At 49.2% G+C, this 27,565-nt stretch overlaps 10 protein-coding genes across 10 annotated transcripts; 5 read left to right on the top strand and 5 right to left on the bottom strand.

The window, feature by feature from the left end:
- Nucleotides 1-153: 153 nt before the first annotated feature.
- Nucleotides 154-2,630, bottom strand: BC939DRAFT_391303 (YLL034Cp-like protein; the record flags this gene model as incomplete). The annotated part of the gene is made up of 4 exons (XM_051551951.1): nucleotides 154-819; nucleotides 908-1,817; nucleotides 1,904-2,051; nucleotides 2,144-2,630. 4 exons carry the CDS (start codon nucleotides 2,628-2,630, stop codon nucleotides 154-156), a joined length of 2,211 nt encoding a protein of 736 aa, XP_051417628.1.
- Nucleotides 2,631-3,702: 1,072 nt separating this feature from the next.
- BC939DRAFT_105453 (uncharacterized protein) lies at nucleotides 3,703-5,019 on the top strand. Its single transcript, XM_051549875.1, has 2 exons — nucleotides 3,703-4,581; nucleotides 4,678-5,019. The coding sequence occupies exons 1-2, from the start codon at nucleotides 3,819-3,821 to the stop codon at nucleotides 4,890-4,892; spliced, it is 978 nt and encodes a 325-aa protein (XP_051417629.1). The 5' UTR covers nucleotides 3,703-3,818; the 3' UTR covers nucleotides 4,893-5,019.
- Nucleotides 5,020-10,254: 5,235 nt separating this feature from the next.
- On the bottom strand, nucleotides 10,255-12,855 carry BC939DRAFT_498562 (Adaptor complexes medium subunit family-domain-containing protein; the record flags this gene model as incomplete). The annotated part of the gene is made up of 10 exons (XM_051559830.1): nucleotides 10,255-10,344; nucleotides 10,441-10,645; nucleotides 10,735-10,846; nucleotides 10,952-11,099; nucleotides 11,200-11,551; nucleotides 11,643-11,923; nucleotides 12,018-12,229; nucleotides 12,372-12,563; nucleotides 12,672-12,711; nucleotides 12,787-12,855. 10 exons carry the CDS (start codon nucleotides 12,853-12,855, stop codon nucleotides 10,255-10,257), a joined length of 1,701 nt encoding a protein of 566 aa, XP_051417630.1.
- A 669-nt stretch (nucleotides 12,856-13,524) lies between these two features.
- BC939DRAFT_105169 (uncharacterized protein) lies at nucleotides 13,525-15,571 on the bottom strand. The gene is made up of 2 exons (XM_051549872.1): nucleotides 13,809-15,571; nucleotides 13,525-13,689 (listed from the first exon to the last, which is right to left on the bottom strand). The coding sequence occupies exons 1-2, from the start codon at nucleotides 15,378-15,380 to the stop codon at nucleotides 13,657-13,659; spliced, it is 1,605 nt and encodes a 534-aa protein (XP_051417631.1). The 5' UTR covers nucleotides 15,381-15,571; the 3' UTR covers nucleotides 13,525-13,656.
- On the bottom strand, nucleotides 15,227-16,573 carry BC939DRAFT_105154 (uncharacterized protein). Its single transcript, XM_051549871.1, has one exon. It carries the CDS (start codon nucleotides 16,300-16,302, stop codon nucleotides 15,418-15,420), a length of 885 nt encoding a protein of 294 aa, XP_051417632.1. The 5' UTR covers nucleotides 16,303-16,573; the 3' UTR covers nucleotides 15,227-15,417.
- BC939DRAFT_105257 (uncharacterized protein) lies at nucleotides 16,510-17,726 on the bottom strand. Its single transcript, XM_051549873.1, has 3 exons — nucleotides 16,998-17,726; nucleotides 16,654-16,892; nucleotides 16,510-16,554 (listed from the first exon to the last, which is right to left on the bottom strand). Exons 1-2 carry the CDS (start codon nucleotides 17,473-17,475, stop codon nucleotides 16,798-16,800), a joined length of 573 nt encoding a protein of 190 aa, XP_051417633.1. The 5' UTR covers nucleotides 17,476-17,726; the 3' UTR covers nucleotides 16,510-16,554; nucleotides 16,654-16,797.
- BC939DRAFT_105364 (uncharacterized protein) lies at nucleotides 17,672-19,379 on the top strand. The gene is made up of 5 exons (XM_051549874.1): nucleotides 17,672-18,562; nucleotides 18,647-18,883; nucleotides 18,978-19,005; nucleotides 19,092-19,150; nucleotides 19,225-19,379. Coding segments are annotated over exons 1-4 (852 nt in total). The 5' UTR covers nucleotides 17,672-17,977; the 3' UTR covers nucleotides 19,094-19,150; nucleotides 19,225-19,379.
- Nucleotides 19,380-21,452: 2,073 nt separating this feature from the next.
- Nucleotides 21,453-22,445, top strand: BC939DRAFT_391364 (uncharacterized protein; the record flags this gene model as incomplete). Its single annotated transcript, XM_051551955.1, has 1 exon — nucleotides 21,453-22,445. One exon carries the CDS (start codon nucleotides 21,453-21,455, stop codon nucleotides 22,443-22,445), a length of 993 nt encoding a protein of 330 aa, XP_051417635.1.
- An 83-nt stretch (nucleotides 22,446-22,528) lies between these two features.
- On the top strand, nucleotides 22,529-24,660 carry BC939DRAFT_435650 (uncharacterized protein). The gene has a single exon (XM_051553524.1). The coding sequence runs from the start codon at nucleotides 22,798-22,800 to the stop codon at nucleotides 24,559-24,561; it is 1,764 nt and encodes a 587-aa protein (XP_051417636.1). The 5' UTR covers nucleotides 22,529-22,797; the 3' UTR covers nucleotides 24,562-24,660.
- Nucleotides 24,661-24,662: 2 nt separating this feature from the next.
- BC939DRAFT_498567 (uncharacterized protein) lies at nucleotides 24,663-26,995 on the top strand (the record flags this gene model as incomplete). The annotated part of the gene is made up of 4 exons (XM_051559831.1): nucleotides 24,663-24,766; nucleotides 24,843-24,931; nucleotides 25,030-25,472; nucleotides 25,565-26,995. The coding sequence occupies 4 exons, from the start codon at nucleotides 24,663-24,665 to the stop codon at nucleotides 26,993-26,995; spliced, it is 2,067 nt and encodes a 688-aa protein (XP_051417637.1).
- Between the last annotated feature and the right edge of the window lie 570 nt (nucleotides 26,996-27,565).

The raw sequence follows: 27,565 nt of genomic DNA on the forward strand, positions 1-27,565 counted from the left end.
ATCTCCGCGAGCCATCATGTGCCATCGGAACTACATGTAGAAAAGTATAAAAGATCATTCACTTCCTTCCTCCTTGTACATTTGCCTACATTAAAAAACTGCGATCAACTTCCGTCAAAGAGTCTTGTACAAGTTTATTATGCGTGAGTGGGTTTAGAGTGATGAATCAGAGTCCTCTGCCTTGGATGCTCTGGCACTCTCATCGACCTTTACTGTCTCCAATTGCTTCTGCTTCAGTTTCTTGGCTTTCGCGGACCCTCCTCCAAATTTAACATGTAGTTTGTCGTACTTCATCTTGTCCTGAGGTGATACACTAGGCGAGACTTTCGTGAACGCAGTATCAAAATCGTGCCAAGACACCGTGATCGGTGTCGATAGTAGGTCATCCGAGGGTCCGCCTTCTCCGATCAAGCCCTGCCTTGCCTGTGCTCCCCGATTATCATCCAGCTTCTCGCCAGCCTTACCCATCTCATTCAGCTTCATGAGTGTGCTCCGCAGCGCAGACATACCAGCCTCACGCACCAGTGATGCGAGATCCGCACCAGAAAAGTTTTCGCACCGCTCATCCGAGGCAACCATATCCAGTTTAACATCGGGGGCAAGAGGCGTCTTTCTCGAAAGTGTCTGCAAGATGTCGAGGCGTTCTTCCATCGTGGGCAGTTGTACATAGAGCAGCTTATCGAGACGGCCAGGTCGGAGCATGGCTGGATCGATAATATCGGGACGGTTCGTCGCCGCGATCACATATACAGCCGATCGGTTCTCCATGCCATCCAGCTCCGTTAACAGCGTGTTGACAACTCGGGCTGATGCTTCTGACTGCGAATAATAGAGGAAAAAACAATGAAATGTATGAGTACATTGCACAAAAGCACACACCTAGAGCTCAGTTCATTTGTCAGCTTACCTGAGAATCATCACGCTTTGAGCAAAGCGCGTCCAATTCATCGAAAAAGATGACACATGGAGCAGATGCGCGCGCTCGCGCAAAAACTTGACGGATGCCCCTCTCACTTTCACCGACATACTTGTTCAGCAGCTCGGGTCCCTTGACAGAGATAAAGTTGGTCCTGCTCTCACTCGCGACGGCCTTGGCCAGCAGAGTCTTTCCGCACCCAGGAGGACCCCACAACAGGACACCGGCAGGAGTTTGAATACCAACCGATGCAAATAAAGCTGGGTATTTGATAGGCTCGACCACCGCCATGCGCAGTTCGTCACGAACGTACTGCAACGCTCCGATCTTATCCCATGAGACGTCCGGGACAGTCGCAAAGCCCTCACGTTTAGCAGAAGGCTGCACCTTGGTCAGAGCGATCAAAAAATCGTCGTTGATGATAACCAGGGGCTCAAGTTGTTCTGGCGTAAGTGGATCGGGGTGAGATTGTAAGAAGGCGCTAATAGAGTGGACGGGCTTATGATTCTGATGAGTGGTTTTTGAGCTTAAAGATGATGTTGTAATGTTGGTGGTTGTCGTCACGGTTGCTGTTGACACTGCGAGATTAGCTGTCACTTCTGTCTGTGAGGCAGTCTGTTGCTCAATGAGATCGATCTGTATCTCCTTGCTGGGAGTTTTTGTTATTTGCTGATCCATATCCATCATTTCCAGGTCGTCCGTTACGCTCTCCAATACCTCGACCTCACTGATCTTATCAATGTTGCCGATTTCCTGGAAAATGCGCTTGAGCGCAACCACACCTGCTGCTGCAGTTAATGCATTCAGATCTGCTCCGACATATCCTGGCGTCAATTTTGCCAGCTCCTTGAAATCAAAATCACCAGCGAGCTTCAGTTTTGAGGACATGACTCGAAGGATCCTGTGGTGTTGAAAAAAATGAACACTATTAGATGCTATTTCCTTGACGCACCACCGTCGATCAGTCACTTAGCTGTGGCAACTTACTGCTCGCGAGAATCCTGATCTGGGACACCGATATTAATCTCCAGATCAAAACGGCCTGCTCGCCTCAGGGCAGGATCCAGTGAGTCGGGTCGATTGGTGGCACCAATAATCATGACCGGCTTGCCATTAGTGTTTTCCAGATTCAGATCTACAGCCATGAATGTGCTGGAATCTTAGTGGCCAATTCATGTAGATCATGATCGCTGGAGAGAAATGAGAGAACATAGGTATAGTACATACCGTCCATGCATGTAAGAAGCTGTGCAACGATACGCCTCTCCATTTCCCTCTGTGCTGTCTCTCGCTTGGGTGTGATGGCATCAATCTCGTCAATGAACATCAGACAAGGTGCCAGCTCCTTGGCTTCTTCGAATACCTCGCGGATCTTCTTCTCGGACTCTCCAGACATTCCCGAGACGACTGAGGGCGCAGAAATAGTGATGAACGGTACACCCAGGCTGCCTGCAATTGCGTTCGCCATCATGGTCTTTCCTGTTCCAGGGGGGCCGTGAAGCAAGATTCCCCTTGGAGGCTTCACTCCCATATGTGCGTAAACCTCTGGATGGGCGAGAGGCATCATGACGTACTCCTTGACCTTTTCAATAAAGTGATCCACCCCTCCCAAGTCCTCCAACCGCACTTTCGGTGGCGCATGCTCTGCTCCTCCACGACCTTCTGCACTGCCTGAAGCCCTGTGCCGTTTGCTACTCGATCCTTCAGCATGCATGTTTGATGATGACTTTGCGCGCTTCTTTGATTTGCTGTCTGTCAATGCGACCTCTGCAGCCTGGTGTGCCAGTGCTGTTGGTGTGGCATCTACTGAAAGTGGGTCTAGGACGGGTGCTGGTGCTAGGTCAGCAATTTTTGGTGTCACTGTGCCATCGAGGTGGGGCGTTCCTGGTTCTGAAACGGAGGGCGAGGCAACTGCGGATGCAACTGCCGAGTTCGATGTGGATGTGGACGGGGGAAGTTTCCAGCGCGAGGTAATGCTCTTATTCATACTGTTATTGCTCTTGACCTCCATCATCACAACAGGTGATCCATCAGCGGCGAATGGGTACTCTTCTTCATCATCTGAGTCGTCTTCATCATCATCATCTCCTGCGCCCTCGGAGAGCATCCTGCTCTTTTCTGTCCTAATGATTTCGAGTGCTGTATTAGATAAACAAGGGTTAGAATCTTCCTGACAAGCTGTAGAATTGAACATGGGACCACATTAACATCAATCGCGCTCACCTCTATCGACAGATTGCGTCAGGAGGTCCTTTTTCGTCCTACTGTGCTCCCTTCTTTCCTTCAGACGGTTAGTGATTTCAATCGAGCTGATATCTGGGTTCTCTTCCTGCATCTTCATGATGGGTTCGATGATGCTGTTGACGATGGCATTGCCGATCCTCCCGACCTGCTTGTTGCGCTTTCCCATGGCCAGAGTCGAGCGACGTGAATAAGAAGTGTAGGTGTGGGGAGGTGCTCTAGGCTGTGCCAGATTATCGGCTCAGGAATAAAAAAAAAAAAAAGATCAACAAACAAATCGTGACTGCCAGACTGAAGACTATAGTCCTCCCTCGCACGGGCCACATGCAGCTTCGCCCTTCGACCGAGAGACAAACTTGATTCAGTCAAGCCGGAACAGACCAGCAGGAATACCTAAGACTACAGAAAGTCCTCTATTAATGCCGCATGATGAATATAAGACAGCAAGCGCCAGGCTATGCTGGATATGTGTAACCGCTCTCTCTCATTGGGCAGAAACATTTTATAGTGTGACTGATTAGCATTTTTGCTATGACCAAACCTATCCATCATTCTTCTTTCTTCAACAGCTGCCCATCCGTACCACCAACTTGCACAAACCACATTCCCAATGACTATCTTGCTCACCCTCTAAGCATTAATTACTCAGCAAATCCCCAACATGGAGCTCAATCTTAAGCACAAAGCCAAGGCTGTCATCGACTATCTTTACCACCAGCTCTTCAACGAGCCAGCCTACAACCCATCATCCGCATCTCACACCACTGCATGTGTCAATTCCTACGCACCCACCAAGAGCGATCCTTGGGACGCTCAAGGGCAGTACTCCAATGACGAAATAGGTGAATGGGCAGCAACGGCCCACGACAAGGTCGTTGCTGTTGCCTCCAGTGCATCAAACGCAGTGTCCAATGCAGCAGCCAACCTGATCGACAGCACACAAACTGATGGCAATGAGCATGGTGAAGGCTCATCCTTCCCATCATTCTGGGGAGAGTCTCAATCCAAAGACCAATACCACTTGCTCGAGCGCGCTCAATCCTCCCTCGGCCCCTCGACCGCATGGAGTGACTTTGCTGGATCCCACGCTCCGCGTCTTCACGAGCTGCAGTCGCAATGGGGGCTGCATGGTCTGGCAGACAGATTCGGTGTCGAACCATACATCGTGCTTTTGGTTCTGTTACTGCCTATTGTTGTTCTGCTGTTGAGTGTCTGCGCAATGATGGGAGCAGGTCATCCCAATGAGGAGCCTCATCACGACTACAGGCATGAAAACATGGCGGAACCGTCCAAGGTCAGAGGCAAGGAGGATCGAAAGTCGTCCTCATCTTCTAAGCAAGCAGATGGAACCTCCCCGAGGTCCTACGCCGGTGCGGTTAAGCAAGGCATAGATCGCAAGGGCCCAATGGCAGATGGCGCAAAGGGTAATGATAAGCGACACGTCAATTTAATATTGAATGTAGGTATCTATGTGCTACGTGCTCTAATAGCCTGTAATATCGAACGTTTCGCCTACATAGCTGAATCACACGGAAATCAAGAGCAGGAACAGCTCGGTAACGGCGGCAGGCGTAGTTCCTGGGCCGCAATGATCGGTTCCGCTGGGCTTGTGCCTACTGAATCTCCTGAACATCACGATCTCGTATCTGAAACCCACGGCAAAGGTAAACTATGCTACTCTATTCGTTGTCCTACTAAAGTTCAATCTTTCGGAAGTTGGCCTAAGCCTTTATAGTGTTTTATAAAGATAACATAGCAGACGGAAATCCTGCCGACGCGCAGACCAGCAGAAGCAAGACTAACGAAACAGCTAACTCCCACAACTCAAGCTTGGAAAACGCTGCCAAGTCGTTCAGCACTGGAGCTCACAGTATCACGCCACACGGAGGTACCGCCCATCGTGAATCCCAGTCAATGTCAACCGAGCTGCAGAAGGATCACTTACATGTCTTGCGATAACACTAAGCTTCTACGACGTTTGTTTTCTTATGGGTGTAGACACCCTTTCCATGATCATGGAAGGTATAAGAGATGGTCTTCCTCTATAATACAAATCAACGTAAACACATTTGTTCACATCCTAAACTAACGAGGAACTTTGATTTTCTGTCTACAGACATAGTTGGACCCTCGGATATCCAGGTCGAAGGCGAGGAGATCGACTTCGATAATTTTATGGAGTACGAGACCGATGATTCCAAGAGCGAAACCCTAGGCCTCGCGAGCAAGGAATCTGGCATCCAACCGACAGGCACCAACAAGGATTGTCCTTCCTCGCACGACACCTTGTCGACTCAGGACGAAATTACTCCCGCTTCCAACAATAGGTCTAAGACACGAGTTCCGCGGACTTATAGCAGCATCAAAGAAACGGTTCGCCATCGCCATCAGCCGCACATCCTTAACCATCATCACAGCCGCTACGATCGTCATCAACCTCGCGATGATAACTACGAACAGACGGCAGAAGTGCAGAGCCTTGCGTCCAAAATTATAGACTTTGCGAACACCAACAGCATCGCGAAGAACTTGAACGGCATTTCAGGAGGAGTTCTTGGTGCGACTCTGGCCACTGTCGCTGCTGCAACAAACATTGCCGAAACAGCGGCATATGCCTTCAAGGAAAAATTGCCCTCGCTGAATGGTAACTATGCTTCCCCGGATAATAATTGTGGGCACACCACTGTCAACAAATATCCTGACATGAGTGTTCTCTTATATCACTAACAGATGTCACAACCAAGGACGCATTGGCAGAGAACTTTATTTCCAAGGCCGCGAACGATCTGAAGGAACTCGCTGCGTCGACGGATGGTAAGGATTCTTTGCCGAAATGCGATAGTATTTTCAGCTATATCCGATAGTGTCAGTACTAACTTGACTGTTGTGGTTGTTCTTTTGTATTACAGTTGGCCAGACTTCCTCCACGTCCGCTAAACCAGAAGTGTCTTCTATGGCTCAACTTCTCTTCCCCAGTGACCGGTTGTGTGTGGGTACCAAGGGTAAAGGCGTCGACCGCTCCTCGGTCCACACGCAAGAAAACCGAGATGAGAATATGTCCATTGAGCCCGGCATGGCTGCCAACGCGTCACGTACTCGTCAACGAAGCGTCAATCATAGTGAGCCCACCATGACCACGGCAGCATCATCCACTTCATCCACCACTACCATGGAACCCACTACTGCAGCTACCGCATTCATTGCAAGCGTGAAAGCTGCTGCAGAGGTATTAACTGCCGAGGATATCTCGATTTATCGTGGAACATCGATCAGCACAGTTGACGGCAATACTGAGAGGTCGTCCATTTACAAGCGAGTTAAGGTTTATGATGTCGAAGACATTACTCTCGGGCCAAAGCTTATTCAGACGCCTTACCACGACCCTATCAGACGCGAGCACATCAAGCGCGATAAGGGGTATGCGGAATACGAGAAGAGCGAAAAAGGCGAGAAAGGCGAGGAGATTGGGGAAAAGACGGAAGCCAACTTTAACCACGATGCGACCCCTGCCCCTGTCAAGTGGTCCGAGAGAAAGAAGCAACACGACGTTGAAGATATCTCTCTCGGTCCTAAGCGCGTTCACGTTTATCACGATCCTATCAAGAACAACGGCCATGACAAGCACGGCAAAGAGGTCAAGGTCAGTCACTCAGACACAAATGACTTGGCAGAGCCTGACAGCACCCGAGGGAAGAGCGACAACCAGTCGCCGACACCAAACTCTCTCAAGACCTCACCGACGGAAATGGAGAAAGAGAACCCTATAAGGGGTACCGATTGGGGCAATGCGGCAGTCATGGCAGTGTCTGTGGAGCAAAGCAAGCCTCTGTCCGGATCACATTCCTTGCCCTTATCTTTGGGCTTTACGAGGGGGCCAAGGGTTGAGGAGGCTGTGTCAAAAATCGAGACCGCTGTTCAGGAGTCATCACAAGAGTCTGTTCCCGAGACGACGAATGCTGCCAGGCAGCGCGGGAAGAGAGCCGCTAGCGATGTCAAGACAGCCAGCAAGAGCATGATTGATTCCGTCAACAGCTCTGCTCATGCAGACGGAGCTGCTGTCAAGGATCAAGCCAAGGAAACTGTCAGCGCGGCTGCTCACAGTGCCCAAGCCAAGATCGAGAACGTCAAGAGCAGTGTCAAGAAAAAGGTGCAGGGCGCCAAAACTGCCGTTGACAAAGTCACTCCCCAGACAATCGATGATACTGTCGCGTCAGCCCATAATACAAAGGGACTTGCGGCCCATGTTATTGAGGACACGATCGATGGAGCCAGGAATACCGTTATCCCCAAGGTTAAGGATGCGAAGGACGCTTCTTTGCACAAGGCAGCTGATTTGAGCCAAGATGCCTCTGACAAGTCAAAGACGACAGCCAACTTGATCATCGACTCGGCACACTCGGCTAAGGCCGCTGCAGTTGGAGAGGCCACCACTGCTGGCAACACCGTCACTGAAACTGCACAGTGCACAAAGGACACAGCTCTCCATACTGCAAGCGATGTGGCACAAAAAGCTGTGGAGAGAGCAAAGGGGACCGCTATCTCGACGGTTGGCACAGTCCTACATGCCACAGACATGGTCGCCAATGAGATGCAGGCTGCGATCGACACTTCCCTGGATAGAGTCCATGCGGTCAAAGATGTTGCTGTTGAACAGGTCGCCTCTGTCGTTGGTACAGCTCAATCCGTCGAAGACACCGGGGCGGATCAAGCCAAGGCCACTATCGACTCGGCGCTTAACACCGCTCAGTCTGCAAAAAATACTGTCGCCAAAAGATCAGCTGATGCAGCTTATACTGGTACTGATTACGCCAAGGCTACTGTCGGTTCAGTCAAGAACACTGTCGGTTCGGCCAAGGACACTGTCCTTCAGACTGCCGGTGCTGTGATCAGCGGCACCGCCGACCAATCCCGGTCCACGGTCGACTCGGCCAAGGATGCTATTACCCACACTGTTGCAGAGCCAGCGAGGCAGGCAGAGCAAATGATTGGAACCATGGTTGACGCTGGTAAAGGGACTGTGGACTCGGGTATCAAGGGTGTGAAGGAGGTTGCAGAGAAACTAGGCCAAGAAATCCTGGAGAAGGCTGAGGAGGTAACCAACGCGACTTCCTCGAGTGCGAAGAAAAAGAAGAAGAAGAAGAAGAAGGCCAAGGCCAAGGCCAAGAAAACCAACGAGAAAGGAACCGAAAGTGGTACAGATGTTTTGGAAAACAAAGTGAAGGAATTCAAGTCCAAGCTCGATTCAGCGATTGCCGGTGCTCAAAAACGCGACAAGGCCACCGCCAAGAATCCCAAGAAGGGCACTCGGAAGAAGATCGAGAACGATGCCTCCCAGGAACACTCCACTCTTGACGCAAACGCTGAGTCGTCTACTACAGAGACTGCGTTCGAAACGTCCAGGGACACCCTTTCGTCTGTCAAGCACTTAGCTGGAGGAGTCGGTGATGCCGCCTCGGAGGTGATGGTGCACGCTGCTGAGATCGCATCCCAGTCGCTGACCAAGGTCAAAGGCAGCACAGCAGCTTTGCTTGAAGCTACAAAGAACGATGTGCTGGGTAAAAATATCGAGCATCACCACGATCGGAATGGTCGCCATGAAGAGCTGCGCGATATCGAGAACGATTTGGAGGACAAGCTACACTTCCACGGCATCAGTGCCTCAACATCTTCGGCGGCCAAGAAAGCTAATGAGGTCGCGAAGGAGTACTATGACTCCTTGCCCGGAGGAAACAGTTCTTCAGCATTAACTTCAACTGCTACTGATACGTCTTTCATCACGGCAAAGGACCAGGATGCGTCCAGTATCAGCTCGAAATCTTCAAGAGACAGCATCGTCCTCGACCACGATGACTATGTGTTCAGAGACAAGAACGGCGACCAAGTTGCTGCAGAGGACATGGATGAAGTCAGTAACTCTGACGAGGAAAGCGACAATAACGGCGACCGTAAAGAAAACGAGCAGAGGGCTTTCTTCAAAGCGCCTGGGATCCTGCGAAGCGCAAAAGTTGCTGCTTCGGCAATGGTAGCTCGGGTGGCGGATGTCTCGTACGAGAACCTGGATATCGCTAGGAGCTCCTTGTCAGGACTTGCTGGCAATGTGGCTGGGACATTCCTTGGCCATCGTGAGCACCAGATCCAAGAGCAGAAAGACGCCCATGAGAGCAAAGATGCGAAGGCTGACTCGGAAGACGTCGCCGCTACAGGAACTGATTTATCTTCCAACAACAAGACGTACGAGGAAGCATCGGAGACTGAGAGCGCTGACGACGATTCCTTTATTGATATCGCTTCTGCTGAGGACTTTCATCTTGATCAACATCATGACGACTCCACCTCGAAAGACATTCCAAGGGATAAGAACAATGACGGGAAGATTGATCCCTCACCGCAGCTTTCTGCATCACCCATGACCTCAACTCACACGAAGCCGGAACATCATCATGCTGCTGTACTACCCATATCGGAAGTATCCCATAACCAACCCAAGACCTCAACCACCGAACACACAACTTCTGCCCCAATGAGTTATAGCAGGGTCACAAAGTTGAACCTGGCTAAGGATGACTACGGTGTCCGCGCCGGCATGTCAGAGAGCCATGAAGGCGAGTCGCTTCAAGAGCCCGTGGCACAACCCACACAAGATCCGACCCCACCTGAGGATTCGCATCTTCTGAACCAGGACTCTATTCCGCACCATGGGCAATCCGCTAGCATACTGCTCAAGAGTGCTCACAAGCACAACCATCATCATACGGCGTCGGAGGATAGAGACGAGCATGAAGTAAAGGAGCAAGTGAGTAAGGTTCCTGTAGCAGACGCCCGACAGGACTCTGGTTTTAATATTATTTTATGAAAATTATGGAATACAGGGGGCGATCATAACAGTTTGGGCGGTGACTACATCTCGGACTTTTTCGACGACGAATAGATCTGAGCATCGATTGGAATCCAGGACCACAAGACAATAAAGGGTGTACCATTTATGCCGATATTTATTATGGCTCCCAGTTCTATGGTGCTCATGGACTCGCTCGAGTAAACAGCGGTCTGTTCTCTCCTTGTCAAGAAATAAAAGGACCGACCACTGCCCTCTTCCCTTACACGACGCTGTACTCGACTGGCGTCAAAATGCTCTGCTTTGAGAAGGGAACTTCCGAGCCATCCGAGACCTGTGTAACAGCCACCACCTAATATTGTTTTCGAAAATGTAAAGAGATGGCATGTCAGTCTAACGATCTGCTGCTCGTCATCAACGACTCCGTGCAATGGTACAGAAAACCTACATCGACGTCGCAGATGAGGCGCTCGCTCTCAAACTGAATCGAGACAGGGAAGTAGTTCTCCGGGTCTTCGCCCTGGCAGTTGAACTCCATGCTTCCTGCTGGGTTATCGGAGGTAATCGATGGCAATTGCCAGATCAGTGCGCTCTGTTGAGCGTCCACAAAATGTTCTCCATCCGCCTCGCCCACTGTGGGACGTGCTCCTTGTCTATAATTCAAGGGAAATTGAAATCAGATACACGGACAAGGACTGGCGGTATTGCAAGATTGCATTTGCTGCACAGGTTGAACACTTACGGAAGTGGGATGATGATGTTGACGTTCTTGAACTCCATAGCCTCATTCTCCAACTGATATTCAATATTGACATCGCACGATCCATCGCCAGCAGGAGATGGCCAGCAATTAACTAATAGAAGGAAGACAGGAGACATCGCAAAGGTGAGAAAGAAGTTTGCCCAAAAAGAGATAAGCTTGGACCTGGTACAGCTTCTAAAACGAGATTAAAACGTACTTGAGAGTGGAATCGAGCTTTCGTCCTTGCTAATAAATCTCCAACGTAATACTCCTGTGGATGTGTTGAGTGGAAACTCTTTTGATGAATCCCTGAATGCGATGACCTTCTCGCTGTTGAACAAGACCTTGTTGACATTGGGATGGGTCTAAAGACAGTGTAAAGTTAAGAGAGGTCCGGTTGAGTATTAAATCCCGCTATCTGCTGAATAGCACTTCCTTGTCCATCACGGACGAATAGCAATATACCTTGAATTGAATGCTAGGGTCTTCCAAATGCATCAGAGCGAGACTGATTTTGGCACGCGCGGGATCGGAGACACGGAGCATCAAGTCGCCCTTGACCTCCATATTCTCCAAACCGCCATCCCTGTTGGCGACCATCGTAATCTTTTCCTCAATATGAACATGTACGCTCTCCATGGGAAATGCAGGCTCAGATGGAGCAGAATAACTGGGCTGAACCGGTACCTGGTGCTGCTGAACCATAGGTGATGATGTCTCAGCCTCAGAACGCAAGGACTCCATGAGATCGATATTGTTCTGTTTGCGTCCCAATTGCATGCCTCTGGCCTTTGTTGTTGGTGCTTTGGATGCGGCACTATCAGTTGAATATTGCAGATAGATAAAGATTAAGCACGATGTGACAATCGCTACTCAGAATCATTTCCGATTTTGATGTGCAAGCGTACCTGAACTTGGACAGGCCATCATCCACGGGTGTGGGAGAGTCGTAGCCCTGGTTGCCACTCATTCCCATGCCGCCCATGCCGCCCATGCCGCCCATTCCTCCCATGCCTGACTGTCCGCCATAGCCCATAGGGCCGCTTTGGCCATATCCACCACTCATTCCCTGACCATAGCCGCCTCCCATGCCGCCCATGCCGCCCATGTTCTTCCTCTGCTCCTTTCTCTGGAGATCCAAAATCTTTGCCCTGCGCTTGAGCTCCTCCTTAGCCTCGCGCTCTTTGTTCTACATTAGCAGGAATGTTGTCGATTAGTGTCAAGTAAATCGCATTTTTATCGTCTCAAAACACATATGGGAATCCAACTCTCTTGCTTCATACCTTCTCAATCATCTCTTGGATCTTTTCTTCATGACTCTCCATCTCCGAGATGCTGGCGACCTGGGCCAAGTTGACGTTTTCCCTGTAGCCGAGTGAAATAATCTCATCAAATGAGCTGAGCAACTCGAAGGCATTCCTGTCAATCTCGCGTGCGTCAGTGGGTCTACAGACCGAGGACACCACCCTCGAGACCAATTGCAGGGTGTCAATATCTACAAGAGTCCATAAGTCATGAATAACGGGCCTCCGTTAACATTGATGATATCGATCGATACGTCTTCTTATTGGAATACAGGCTACGTTGAAAGCTCGTTCCTGATGAGTGGCGGCAACTGAAGAAGAGTGCATCCCTACCTTGAAGAATGTTGGATTGTTTGTTGGTGATGAGCACAACGAACAGGTCTTCCAACGGCTGATAGACGTATCGCACATGCTCTGTTTCGATTGTAGTATGTTGTTGTCCACTGCTGGTCAAACGAGGGAAGGAAGCGATCAAGCCCTCGATCCTGGCCCGTGTCATCTCGCGGAACTGACGCGAGATGAGAGCTATGAAAAAAGAGGACGAGAAGGAAACCGGATGAACAAATGCTGAAGACTATGATTCTTGAGAAAAAAAAAAATAGAGCAAGGAGGATAGGTTTCGGCGTTGGTTACCTTTGCCGCTCTTCGTGCAGATGGAGATTGCGAGAACGACCTAGGAAGATGACAAAGTGTAGATAGATGATGTCAGGTACCAAGCAGATCGTTGCTGTATAAGACGTGTAGACACAATATCCTTGAATTCAGACTGTTGTTGTTGCTGTTCTTGTTGATGATGATGATCCCGATGATTTACCATCGTGTGCTATTATTGCTGTTGCTGTTAGTCGGTCTTGTTGCGTCGCCTGGTTGGTGGTGATGGTGGAAGTGATGATGAAAGGATGCAAGTCTATAGGGTAGCTCTCGTAGAGAGCAGTGGTGACTGTCCACACACTACAAGCGCTCGTTGGAGCATTAAAAACGCACCAACTACGCCAGCAAAAGGCGACGCCATAGAATTTTTTTGGTGAGCATAAGCAAATACATGCAGTAAAAGAATTTCGGCGTGCAATAACAGAATTATGCAGCTTTAGGATATAAATTACACCTACCGATCATTTTTAAATGTGCTTGCGAACACATATATGGTTGAGATGGGGTTTAGGCACTTCCTGGGGCCTGGCTAGTTGCCGATTCCTGCCCTGATGCCGCATTGGCCGCACGCTTGCGCCTTGGAGCTCCTTCTTGTTCTGCAGCCGCGGTTGATGCTGTCCTCTTTCGGGCCACACTGCCCTTGCTGGCGCTGGTGCTGCTAGTACTACTGGTGCTATTGGTGCTGCTAGTGCTACTGTTACCATTGATGCTGCTGCTACTGGTGCTCGCGCTATCGGTTACTGTCTGTGTAGCTTCCATCCAAGGATATCTACCATTCTCATCTACAGGCTGAAGATAGAGTGGCTTCTGTTGCTGAAGCAAGTGCCCTTGAATAACGTTGCAAATATTGTGGCCCGCCATGATATCGCGGTGCATGTATGTCTTGCAAGTCTTGCAATACAGCCGACGTATTTGAACCTGGCCGACAAACTCCTCGCACATCGGACACTTCTTTGACGTGTAGTACTCATTGACGCCCACGACAATATACCCGAGCGCCCTTGCCTAACGGACACAGAACGTAAGGCGCCTCATTAGCGTCATCAGTAGCTTTTTTTTTTTTTTTTTTTTAAAAAAAAAAAAAAAAAGAAATCGAATGTCTTGCAATGAAGCACTAACCCTTTGAACAAAGTACGACTGGAAGGACTCATGTAACGAGGAAAGTCGTCCCGTGGATGAAAACTTGCCTAGACCAATGCCGATTACAACCTTGTCCTCTTCATCTCGCTGTCTACCAAGCGATCCTCCAACCATATTGAGCAGGCGATCTGCGATGATGTCGAATTCTGCCTCTCTAGCTTTTCTGGCATCCCACTGGTGCTTTTTGAATGTGGCGCTTTTGTTGTAGAACTCGTCGAGCTGCTCCTTGACGCCTGCTAATCCCGCAACGTACTTTTCAACGCTGGCATCCTTTCCGCGAAGGGCTGGTAGCTCGCTTTCGATGTTGCTGATAGATTTTGCTGCGCCTAGCGGGATCGACCGTTTGCGTTCTTCTAACCAACGTCGAAACTTGAATGTTGGTTGGTATACGGCCTTCTGCTTTACAGCTAGGTTGTAAAAGACCTGGGAGCTGCGGGCGGAAGCCTCGGTGTCATTGTCATTGTCAGGTTGTTCGGTACCGACGGCACTGTTCTGTTGATGGAAGCTCTCCTTGGATCTCGGCATACTCGCTCCTGTAACACATGCTTGCTCTGGATTATAACTGTCGTTGCGTGGCTTTCCATTTTCGAGGCTGACGGATTTTTTCATGTCATCTAAGGTCTTCTCAGGCAATAGAGCGCTCGCTCCAACCACAAACGCTTGACCAAGATCGAGACCTAATATCTTGATTTTCTCTGGTTCACAGTCCCAAAGAACTGCGACATCCTGCTTCGTCTTGACAACGTTCCGAACCTCAGTTAGGTAATAGTCGACTCCACCCACAGTGGACGTAATCCGAGAAGGCAATATGTCCGTGGGATGCCGCCTGTACCGAACCGAGAGAAGCTCCTTCAGCTTGAATGCCGTTAACTGGAGACGAAAGCCATCGGTCCGAATAGATCCGCGAATAACGTAACCGCGTTCCTTATAAGTGCGGGGGTCGAAATCCTCGTTCTGAATGATTCTCAGGTGCTCTTTGATCTCTGCAAGTGAAGGTGTCGCGAGGTTGTTGAATGATTTGCTGATTCCGGGCATGCGACGCTTTTTATGACCCAGTCCTACGTCGGTGATGAGTGTCGTGAGGAGGTAGCCTGGTGCTTGGTTGGCCAGCCAGTACGACATGTCAGACAACGCAGGACGATAGTCCTTGGCTCCATGAAGACTCTGCAGCTTCGCCTTGAGTGTGTCGCTCTTCCAAAAGATTGAAATCAATTCCAGTTCCGTGAACGCGACGAACGGCTGCGCGGAAGGCGTACACGCCATTAACTTCCGAGGGTTCTTGGTCAGCGGGTTCAGACGGTAAAAGTTCTCGACCGCAGAGACGTCGCCACGAATGTCAATGCATGTCCCAGCCGGCAAGAGCCCTTTGACCAGTTGTTTCTTGAGCTGTTTTAAAGTTGCCGTGTGTAAGGTTCGAGTTAGCGGAATAGAACCTTGTAACCTTGAACCTTGTGTCCCTTGTATGTACATGTACATATGTTGTTCCCCCCTCTCTTTTTTCTCTCTTTCTTTCTCCCCATTTCGCCACAGAATACCTTCACTCTCAGTCATTCATTGTCTATGTCCAACATCGCCACTCCGGCATCCCTTACTCTTTCCTTCTCACATTTACCTTTTTATGGAGTTCCTTGCAGCCTTTTCCGTACAATCGCTTGAGATCAACCGACAGCTGCGCGATTATGCTTCGCAGTATGACTGACCCCGGGTATGGCATTCTCGTGTTGATGATAGCAGCATCTTTTCGTTCCAGTAAGTGTAGCTCCTGCGCTCGATCGATGAACCTCCGCGTGCACTGTATACTCTTCGTTTTGCCGCTAGGGATGATGCCCGAATACACATATGTTGTTAATATCCCAAGGAACCTTTGATGATCGTCCTTATCGACCTCCGAATCTGCGTCTCTATCCTCCTGCTCCTTGTCGATCTCCGAATCTATGTCCTCCTGCTCTTCGCCATCCTTATCACCATCCTTATCATCATCCTTATCACTATCCTTATCACCATCATTGTCCTTATTCGTACCCGGTATGCGCGGGCAGATGAGATCCAACAAATCCCTATCCGTTTCCTTAAAGATGGCTGGATCAGAGACACGCTCGATGAACCGACCAAGGAGCTGTTGGCAAGTGCGTTTTGTATCGGCTGCAAGGCGGATGGCTTCCCGGAGGCATCGGAGTACTTCAGAAGCTTCATCAGGGCTCAAGTCTTCAGCTCTTCTGACATTCGCGGATAAAGTCCCAACATCAAGTGTAACTGTTGGATGCTCCCAGTCAAGAGCACGCGTGAAGTCAGCCTTGTTCATCTCGTCAACTGACTTAACTTTCTTGGCGGTTGCTGGTTCAGGTTGCGTCGTATTCTGTGGAGGAATCACTGGCGCGGACGGTGCCATCGGAGTTGTCTTCCAGGGCTTCCATTGGTATTGTGTCATTGACTCTGGTAAGTCGTGTTGTATCTTGCGAGTCCGCACCTTCATAGAATACCGTGGGCGATGACGAGGTTTTTCTTGCTGTGAAACCGCTTGATGAAGTGTCGAAGACGTGGGCGCTACCGCAGGTTGAGGAAATGTTGAGGGTGAAGGTGCTTCCGTGAGTTGCGTAAGTGTCAAAAGCGGGGGTGTAGCCGCGGGCTGAGGATGTGTCGAAGGCGGATGTTCAGGTCGATCAATTGTGCGGTAGCGGTTGAATGTTTGTGAAGACTTGTGCCTTTGGGATTCATTATCATGCGTCTCACTAGATGCATTGCCATAGTACGTAGACTAGAGTTAGTAATGGACGCATTCAAGCGAAGGCAGAAGAATGAAGACTACAGGAGTAAAATTTTTTACCGTTTCCTGGCTTGAATGTTATCGCGCCGTTCTTTCCCATTGTCAATGCATTCCATTTGCAGACGGCGAAACGTAGACCAAAGTTCCTCGTATTGCAGCATCTGGTGGGACTGAGCTTGCTGCACATGCTGCAATGGTGTCTGCTTATGGTGCACAAACACCTGTAGAGAGGTCGCAAAGGTCAATTTCTTGTCGTTTTTGAGAATGACACGACTGTTCGACAGGTACTCTTGCACCATCTCAGCTGGATCTAGAATTAAAAGGCAGGCAGCAGCAACACAGTTAGAGTTGGAATTTGTTTACAAGAACACGCTAGAGTCTTTCGGTTGAACGCTAAACATTACCCTCTCCCTTTAACTGCTTAATGATACTGAAATTCGTTACACATCCCAATGAAGGAACGTTGGCGTTGTAGTCGTTCGATGAGACCACACCCAAGACTATGAGTTGCGTCCTGTTGATTCCAAGAGTAGTCAGGACATCGGGGACGTTGTACGCAAGGATGCGTCCTCTTGATATTGGTCGCCAGATGATCGAAATGTGTTGGTAAAGGAGCATATCACTGTCTCGCGATAGGACAACGTCTCCGGGCAAACAGTCTTGCGCAATTTTGAGATCCGCCTCGGTCGGGCACACTTCTACAGACCACCCTCTCTGTTGTAAATACGCTGCAAACGCTTGTCGAGCCTCGAATGTCCAATAGAACCCCTTCGCCAAGTTTTTCTTCAGGCGAAAAAACAACTGCTTCCTCACACGCAACTTCTCCTTCACCCGAACCTTGAGTACGTCGATGTCGCTCTCAACCAACTTTAAAGCCTTCATACGGTTGTTTTGCCGACGCTGGTGTGTCAAATCCTTTTCCTGACAGGGAGTGCCATCAAGGTACAGAGCGAGTTGGTCGGGGTCGCGAACTTCTGTATTTCTCTCTCGACGATCGAGTGGGCAGTATCCATGTCGTGGAACGAATAGGCTTGGCGGATAGTTGAGAAGTGGGTGCCTTGTATATCCACGTGTAACTTGGAACCGTTCTGAAGATGACTGGAGAGAATGTATCGTCCGTCGAGCACCTCAGCTTCATAGCCTTTCTTATTCAGAAAAGGCCAGAGGCCCTCAATGCCCATGATGGAGTTTAAGAATGAAGGAGTTTGAAGAATGAAGAATGAAGAAGTTGATTGACAAGAGTGCAGCAAGAATTCATTATTTTATTTGATTTCATCGTTTCACTGTGAGAATAATTTTCCCAGTTATTATTCATGCACCGAGAAGGTGTCTTACTCTCTATAAAACACCCACCCCTATCCATCTCCCCCCTGTGTCAGCGATCATGAACTCACTCAGAATTCGGGATGTCGCTCACTTCAGCCACGACTATGATCCATTCATCCCACCAGCTCCGTGCGCTTTCACAGAAGGAATAGATCCTCTTCCCCTGCACAAAGATTTCACTACCCCAGAAGCCTTCCGTTCATTCTGGAAAAGAGAGCGCGAAAGAAGCCATTGGATTTTCGACTCTGAGAAACACTCCCGTGTGTGGTACAACTATGAGTCACCTCTGGGCAGCCTGCCTGTTGCCACCATCAAAGTAACTGGACGTCCGCCTCAATATGACTGGTCCATCAAACATCTGTGTCGATTCTCAGGGGTCGCAAAGAAGCAATCAGAGCATGGACAACGCGATTCGGTTCGTCAAAACTGCCCTGTCTTTATCAGGATCCAGAAGTTGCGCGGCGAAGAGAGAGTGCGCATTGAATACCACTGGCTGCACTCGCATGATACGGACCCTGTATTTCATTCGGCTTATCCTCGAGGTCGAAATGAGCAAAAGTGGATAGAATCTATGGTTAAAGACGGTAGAAACTGGAGAAGCATAAGAGAAAAGCTGACACTAGCCAGCTCTCAGATAACAACGGTAAGATGTTACCTATTGCAGTCTGTTCTGTTATCTCACTATCCTCTTCTATGGAGCTAACGCCTTTGCATACACTAGCTGGAGGCCAACCCGGAAGACCCTCGCCCCAAGTCCCTCCTTATTAGGTACGACGATGTCCGAAGCGCTATGTACCGACACAGGACTTTGGCATACAAGAAGAACTATGATGTTTCTTTGAGTGTGAAACTTTGGATGGACACCATTCGGAAAGAGGGTGGCAAATCGCTATTTGATGAAGATGTAGCAAAGCTCGATGGCAAGAACTACATGATAGCCTGGTCTTCTTCATTCCAAATCAAGGTTCTCTTTGCATGTGCTCTCAGTACCTTTTCTTTGTTTTTATTTTTTTTTCCTGCTAATTCAAATCGCTCCTCTGTTCCCAATGTACATGTAGATCATGCAAGACAACGCAAACATTGCTTGTGATTCGACGCACAAGGTTGTCAAGGAACTCAGGCCGTTAGAAGGATCTGTCCAATCCGGGTACTTGTTTACTCTTCTGGTGAAGGATGTTCGCTCGCTCCAAGCGATACCTATCTCGTTCATGATCTCGAACACGGAATCACAGTACGTCAACGCGAATGGAGATGCATAAAAGACAATGTTAGGTATAAAGACTGACAGCGACTGCATAACCACAGGTATCCGATCATCGCATGGCTCTCGTGGCTGAAGAGGGAGTGCAACCTCCGGATGGAAAGGTTCATGGTGGACTGTGCTAAGACCGAACATCAAGCAATCAGAAGCGCATTCCCGTGCGCCTCTATTTACTTGTGCCTCTTTCATGTCGCGAAACTATGGGAGGAGAAACTTCGGACAAGCACTTCCGTAAGGATAGAAAATACTAGGGAGGGCATACAGTCATATCTCTCAAACCATTAACACGACTCTTTCTCGCGCAATTCTAGATAGCAAATGCAAAACAAATGCGTCCGCTACTGCGAAAAATACGCGAAGCAAAAACCGAGGCTGATCTTGAAGAGCAATGGGAGCAGTTTAAAGAGCGGTTTCAGAATGCTGATGTACTCATCAAATACATGGAGAAGCAATGGATCAACAAGGAAAGCATGCGCCGATGGGCACCTCTCTATCGTTCAGTAAGTAATCGAGATCTCAGCTTTCTGATCGCCTTGCGCAATAGGTTTGGGTCTGGGTATGTGATTGAGTAGACAAAGACTGAGATTCTATCATTTGGCAACGGTGCTCTTAAATAGCTGTGTGTAACAAGACGAAGGAAGTGAAAAAGAGAACTAACTTTAATAATAATTACTATACACAAATACATATACATATACACATATACTATAACTACAAATCAAAGTCATTAACATACACTATCTCATTAAATGGCCTGGTCTACGATATGTAACTGGTCTTATTCTAGTCAATTTGTTAACGTTGAAGCACTTTATTCATTTGAAATAGCACCATCAACATATTAACACAAATAACCTTGTGGAGCGATGGCATCGAAACCTCAAGCAAAACTTTCTGGCGGGAAAGCGCAACCTGCGAGCCGACGAACTCATCTACATCCTGCTAGGTGTGGTGGAAAGCCAGTACCGCACCACATACTTCAAGATCACAAGCGGCCTTCAACCCCGTCGCCTAACATTCCACGAGGAGGCACGGCGTAAAAAGGCCATCCAAGTTGATTCGGCTCGGGCGAGAACATTGATCGACATTACTAAGTCTGTGGAAGGCTTGATCTCTGTGTTGTCGTTTCAGACCCCGCCTGAGGCGCAATATGCTATCGATATATTGTCGGACAAATGGCTCCGCTCCTGTTCTTGCCCTGACAACGAAAAACACGGTCTACCGTGTAAGCACATGTTCTTGGTATCGAGGATCTATCCAGGGTTCCAAGTGTGCTTTGACAACAATGCAACTGAGCTTAACGGGACAGTCAATTGACGAGAATGAGGAAACCGTCCTGGAAGAGGATTATGGCCCTCCGTTAGAGGAGTTTCTCTCTCCGAATCTACTTCAACAACTACAAGCAGCACGAGAGGAGGAGGAGCAGCGACTCCAAGCCGTGCGACAACAGGAGATGCAGGAAAAAAGAAGACGGCAGGAGGAGGAAAGGGCTCAAGTGATGTGGGAGTGTGAGGAGACAATTCGCCAGGCTTGGATGGAGCTTGGTCGAGTGGTTCACAATGGCAAGACCAGGAAGTGCACGGAGACTTACTTTGTTTCTGCGGCGGCACTCCTTCAGAAAGCAGTACGCGAGATAAAAGGAATAGATGAAGTTAATGCTGGTTCTCGCTGCCAGTAAATTCTCTTAGTGCACATTCATTATTTCCGCACGCGAGAAAACAATAAAACCCAACGCTATTTCGAGCCAATCAGCGAGGCCAGACTACTACAAGCGCTCAATGACGTCGCTCCAGCCGCGTCTTGAATAGGGCTTCTGCACGCGTTCCTATCGCGTCTTCAAACGCGTTTAGTCTGAACGCGTCCTGTGTACCACGCTGTGATACTGAGGGCCAATCGGCCGATGTCGAGCTGAGGACGTTGGGCCATCCCTTGACCCCACTTAGAGCTGCGGAAATCTAGGGCAGACAGTCAAATCGCGTATAAACGCCTTATATAAGTCTACGCAGTCCTACGTCCGAAGGCACTGCAAAATGCTGTCCAGTCGGATAAATGGTTCTCTGCTCAGAGGCTCAGTCGTCTTCAAGTTGAACGTTGATTGACGAACGAGGGGTTCAAATCACGCAAGAAAAAGGTCGTCCGTACTTTCATTTTATCCGTTCATGCCACAGGCATATTTTTTTTCGTGAGTATATAACCAACGATACTCGTCCAATCTTCTGTCCATTCTTCAAACAAAAACACCTCCCGAACCTTCTCAAGGACTATTCACGCCATGGTCAAAGTTCTCGTCATCGGCGCCTCTGGCTACATCGGCTTTCGCCTCTCGCAGCAGCTGCGCCGCAACAATCACATCGTCTATGGCACTGCTCGTAGTGCCGCCAAGGAAAACCTTCTTCAAATCAACGAGATCATCCCCATCGTCGGAAGCATTGAGGCCGAGCTCCATCAGGCCGTGCCCTGGCTCGAAGCCGTCAGGACCGAGAATATCGAAGTCGTTATCGACCTTTCCGGCATCCAAACCTCTGTCAAGACCGTTCTCGAACCTCTCATTCGTCTTTCCAAGGAGCGTCAGTCTAGACACCTGCCCAAGATTGGCTTCATTTACTGCTCGGGTGTATGGGTCCATGGTTCCAGCACCAGCCCGACCAGCGATCTCGCACCTGCAGGTCTCAAGGCCTCAGCGCACCAGCCCCCACAGTTGGTTGTATGGCGACCAGAAGTCGAGCACCAGGTTCTGGCTTCATATAATCACCTCAACGCTGCTGTGATCCGTCCTGCTATGGTCTATGGAGGCACTAGCGATATATGGGGCCTTTATTTCGCGCAGATCTATCAAAGTATTCAGAACAACACTCCCATTTCGCTTCAAGCAGACCCCACCGCCGCATTGTCGCTAATTCATGTGGACGATACCGCTTCCGCATTCGTGGCTGCCGTCGAGAAACTGGAGCTGATCGCCGGACGCAAGGACCAATACCCAGTGTTTGATTTGGCGACTTCACATGAGAGCCTGGCCTTTATCTTGACGAGGTTTGCACAGGAGCTGGGCTACAAGGGCAAGGTAGAATTGACAGGTGTGCCTGAGGGAGATTCAATGCCGCAGTTGTTCATCCAGGCCTTCAATACAAGCATCAACGAGAGCAGCACAAGGGCACGGTCGCTTCTCGCATGGACTCCCACAAAGACAGGGATGGCCGCGGGGATGCACATCTACGCCAAGTCGTGGCTCGGAGGTTATCTTGAGAAGCAGAAGGCATCCAAGTGAGAGTGACCTCGCACCTCAGTAGGACAAGTCCTTTATGGCAGCTTCAGATATGAAAGACAATGATTTGCGGATTAAAAAGCTGTCTTGACGAGCAGCTTCATGCATCTGGTTTATGAGCAGTATTCCATAGACATATTGTTCTACACAGCTTTGGTCAATCGATCTGACAGACTTTCTTAATCACCAGAGATGTATGTGTAAAGGGCGCTCTATCAGGTTAGTGAAATCTTGTCTGCCACGCGAGATGGACCCTAACCTTGATCGGCACTTTGTGGGGTCAACCCACGGCTCACAGCTTCTGTTTCCACGGCTCACCCTGACCTGACCCTGACCCTGACCATGACCATAGACCATGACCATGAAATCCCCCGCGACAATTGCATCAAACCCATTGGACCTGCCAGAAATCCGCCTGCTAATCAGTCGATTCCTGACTGACAACACGCAAAGTCTTTACGCATGCACCCTGGTCTCCCGCGCATGGTATGCCGATTTCATTCCTCAGCTCTGGCGCACTCTTCGATTCGATCGACATCTTTCCCACCATATAACGCCAGAGATCTTTCAGAGGCACGAGCATCTGATTCAGGAACTTGTCGTTAATGACCCCGACTTTTTCCTTGAGAATTACAACGGCGTCGGTTGTCGGAACATATCGCGTCTCATATACAAACCCCACGTCGCTGGACATCGGTGGACCGTATCAACCTATATCACAGAAGCCGAGGCCACCCAGGAGCTCTCGGATGATCAAGTCACTGTTAGCGAAGATGAGGACAGTCAGTTAAACGTCGTGTTAGACATGGAACGGGATAGGAACAAGTTTCTTGATCTGATTGACCAACAGATCTCGCTTCGATATATCCATGACAGCTCTGGTCAAAGCATGACGCCGCCCTCACTCGAGTTCACATCACGATATATCATGCAACATCGACCATTCCTTGCTTCTCTGTGCATCAGCAATTGGTCAGCCTCCACCCAGATGATGAACATGATGATTAGGAACGCTCCTAACCTCGAACTACTCTCGCTGAAGAATGTCAAGATTTTCAAGCAGTCGAGGGTCAGGAACAGGTCTTTCGAGATCCCAGACATGAACGACGAGAATGCCCTACGCTTACAACCGGAACATGTGCTGGATCTGCGACAGATCAAGATATTGGAGCTCGACTATCTTTTTCTGCAAATGGATCATGCTGAGATTCGTGGCGATAACGTTCAATCGATTGAGCTCATTGCCCGCAACTACTTTCTGCCGCGTAGCGCCTCTATCATAGGAGCCTTTAATTCAAGGAACTTCATTTGGACATTCCCCCAGACGAGCAGTTTGACATACACAGGCAGTAACGCTCTCTTGACGGACACTGAAATCGACAGGGCTATCTGCGGCATCTTTGCAGGTTCAGCCGCACGCAGCGTTGCTCATACTTCTCAGTCTCGCCATATCAAGGAGGTCGCACTCATGCATTGCGTACTTCCACGCTCGATCTATTCTGAAATCGTGACTCACCTGAGCGATGGGATTGAGGCTCTGGACCTTTTATTCTGCAATGGATTATCGAGTGCGAACTTACAGCAAATCATGACCACTTGCGGTAATCTGCGAGTCTTTCAAGGGCCGGAGGAGACGATTTTCTGGACGAAGGACATGCTGAACTCAGGACGACCTTGGGCTTCATGCAGATTGGAAACCCTTGTCGTCTTGGTTGGCACAGAAGTACGCGAAACGGGAGCCAGCAAATACTCTGGTGGCGATATCCATGAGGTGGACTGGATCTTCCAGCAGGACTACACGAGGCGGTGTATCGACTATATGTTTGAACAACTGTCCCGGCAAGAGTCGCTCGAAATCTTGGATCTCCGTAGCACTGGCGAGATTGGTTTCCATCGTGGTCTTGTGGGGATCCCGTTGACGCTGAAAGCCGGACTCGACAGGCTGAAGGGGTTAAAGAATCTGAAGAACGTGCTCGTGACAGGGTGGGAGAGCGAGATGGGTGCTGCAGAGGCGGAGTGGATGCTTACGCATTGGCCCCGGATCAAGAACGTCAGCAGGCATGGAGATGTAGACAGCACCGGTTGGCAGGAATTCATGCAGAATCTGACATTGATATAGAAAACATCGCCTCTCGGGCCACGCACAAATTTTAAATACTATATGGTCGATCTTTTCTTTATACTCTCCCTTCTCTTCGCGCCACCGATTCATTTATCTGGATGTCACCCTTGCCCAATTCCCCCTTAAAGCGGCCCTACCCTTCAGCTACTGTCTTTGAGGGTACAGAGATCGGTCATGAGCTGGACTACATACCATATGCAAAGTAAGCGCTCATTCCGGCCCTTGTGTCCAGTACTTGAACCAGAAAGGTTTATCTCACGACCAACTTTATCTTATAGGGCCTCGAAGACCTTCGTGAAACAAACAGGATACAGTACTAATACTTCGCCAGAGTATCAGGATCAATGGCTTTCCACTCATCCCGATGGTAATCATAAGTGATTCTGCCCAGTGCGTTCGCAAAAATCATCAATGAATTGCTTGAGAACTTGCGAATTTACTGGATTTCATAAATTGATTCTATAGACGCAAAAGTGCCGAGAATGGGCGAAGCAGAGAACGAAGATCACTCTTCACTCAGCACCAATCGAAGGTTCAGTGGCGTGGGTACTGCTTCAGAGAACACAGGAGGTAGCATCCATCCCTCGATGTCTCAGTCGCCCGTATCAGCAGTACCGAGCCATCAGGAGTTTGGGAATCCGTCGGAATTGAACTCCCTGTATCCCATCAACATGGGTGCGGGTTCGCATCAGACGCTACGGCAAAGGCAACTTCAGTATCAACAGCAACTGCAACAATTGCAGCAACAATACCAAAAGCAACAATGCCGATATCAGCATGACCAACAGGAGCAACAAGCCAGCGAGACAGAGGTCGTCCTTGAAATGCCTCCGCCTGCTCTGGGAAACAGGAAACCTCGAAATATGCGTAGATCTTCCAATCTGAATAACAAATACGCCCGGATGAAGGTATCGTATGCTATATTGAAGTAGAATGATAATGGATCAATGATACTATATAACTTTAGATGCTAATATCTGTTCGTGTTGGGCGACAATAGCGCGATATGGAGCTGATGGTGCATGGAAGAACACCGAAACTAAGAGCTCAATATGGTCGATCATTCGTTGAATACGTTCCTGTTCTTTATTATGAACCGACAACTTGTAGCCAAGACCCTGGAGCACCTTTTGCTGACGCTTATGGCTCGGGAGCCCTCCCAACCTCGAGTCCGACTGCTCGCACTACTTTGCCACCATCGTCATACCATGTGACGCAGTCTGTTACACAGCCTTCAACCACGAAGCCCATTCAAAGAAGCCCGTCTCTCTCGTCTGGCAAGAGAGTCCGATTTGATGAAGTTGTTCCTCAAGTTACACCAGGATCTGTTTCCAATGCAAATTTAAGTGGAGGTGGTGGCGCCTATTCCACGCCTCACTTTCGTTTGTCCTCTGGATCAAGTCTGAGCAGTTCAGGACGAGCAGTTGGGAATAACTACGTACCTTACAGTGAACCAGGACGACAATTCCACGATGACGGATTCGGAGACGACTCAGAGTTCGAGAACCTGCTCCTTGATCAGGATCCATTTCTTGACGGTATTTCCCCTGTCGAACCTTTTCGGGAAGCTGTTATGACAACAGATTACATGCCGCCAGTGTTGCCACGACCACAGCCGCTCTCCAAGGCAACCTTCGATACAGCGTACCAACAGATGAATCGCGCTACCGATTTGAGCGTTGGACAGCCCTATCATCATGCCCCGAGACCAGAAAGCATTCTGGACGACCGATCCTTGGCCATTACCGAACGCATCCATAAGATTGGGTCCGCGATTCGAGCCTCTGCAGCGGTAAACATTTCGCGATTTGGCGAAAAATTACCTCCTTCGATGGACATCCGACGAGGACGAGACCCAGAACAGGAACGGGAACAACAGCGAATTCGACAACAATCGCGCTTCGCCCACCCTAGACCGTCCTCACCTAGTCAACCCAAATCGGTGTTTGCCAACTCTGTTGTGGTCCCCCATTCGGATATCGCAATCACATCTATGGACCATACCGCATCAACCGGGACAGAGGAGCCGGTTCGTGAGGATAAAAAACATGCAGCTTCAACAACCAATCCTGCTTCTCACGGTGTGCACGATATCTGGGCCAACGATGCAAAAGTGGCTAATACTATTATTGCACAGTCGGATACTGCACTGACCACACCGACCACACCTACCACATTGACGGACGGCATAGCAAAAAAATCGTCCAATGGTAATGCGGTACAGAACAACTCCAAGATAACAGTATCGCTATTGCATCAGCTCCCCGCCGTCGGCGAGAATGTCCCGCTTTCGACGTCCGTGGTTCCTTCTAGAGACCGTATCCGCTCTTCAAATGATGCGATAACCACATTTGTGACCACAGAGAGAGACTTCGACGAGAACTACATCACAGTTCTTGAGAAGGAGATTGAGGACTTGGCCGACCTTTAAAAGTCTTGCTTTGATTTCATTCTTACTGCCGCCGCGTTTTTGCATGTGTTTTGTCCTGCTTGCATTTAGCAATAAAGCATATATCTTTGTCTCCACGCTGTATAATGAAAAAGCCCATTTTTGTGTGCTGTGTTGCTTGGTGTATGATAACATTTATCTGTGGGTCTCTTTGGAACTCGCCTTGTTGCCTCACTGAAGGCACCTGCTGTAAAGAATCGCAATGAGCAACATAAATACGGACGCATTATTCTTCTAAGAACTCAAAACACGCTTTGCTTAAAGTATCTCGCAAGACTGGAGAGTCTCATCACCATTAGCTACGCCTATCATTCCACGAACGACACCATAGCAGACGTCGACAATGACTAGTAGAGCGCGACTGGCTGGATTTGTCTTCTTGGATGACAGTAGGGACCCAAGTGAGTCGGAACGCTCTGCTTGTGCGATTGAAAGGGCGTGCATTGACAGCTAGGATAGCTAAGTTTTTTAAGAAGCGTTATTATCTCCGGCATGGCGTTACGCGATCAGTATGATAGAAATCCTAGAGTTCGAGATTAGGCCAGAACGAAG

This window comes from Gamsiella multidivaricata (genome assembly GCF_025024155.1).
Source record: "Gamsiella multidivaricata strain RSA 2152 chromosome Unknown BC939scaffold_2, whole genome shotgun sequence".
Lineage (NCBI taxonomy): Eukaryota > Fungi > Mortierellomycota > Mortierellomycetes > Mortierellales > Mortierellaceae > Gamsiella > Gamsiella multidivaricata.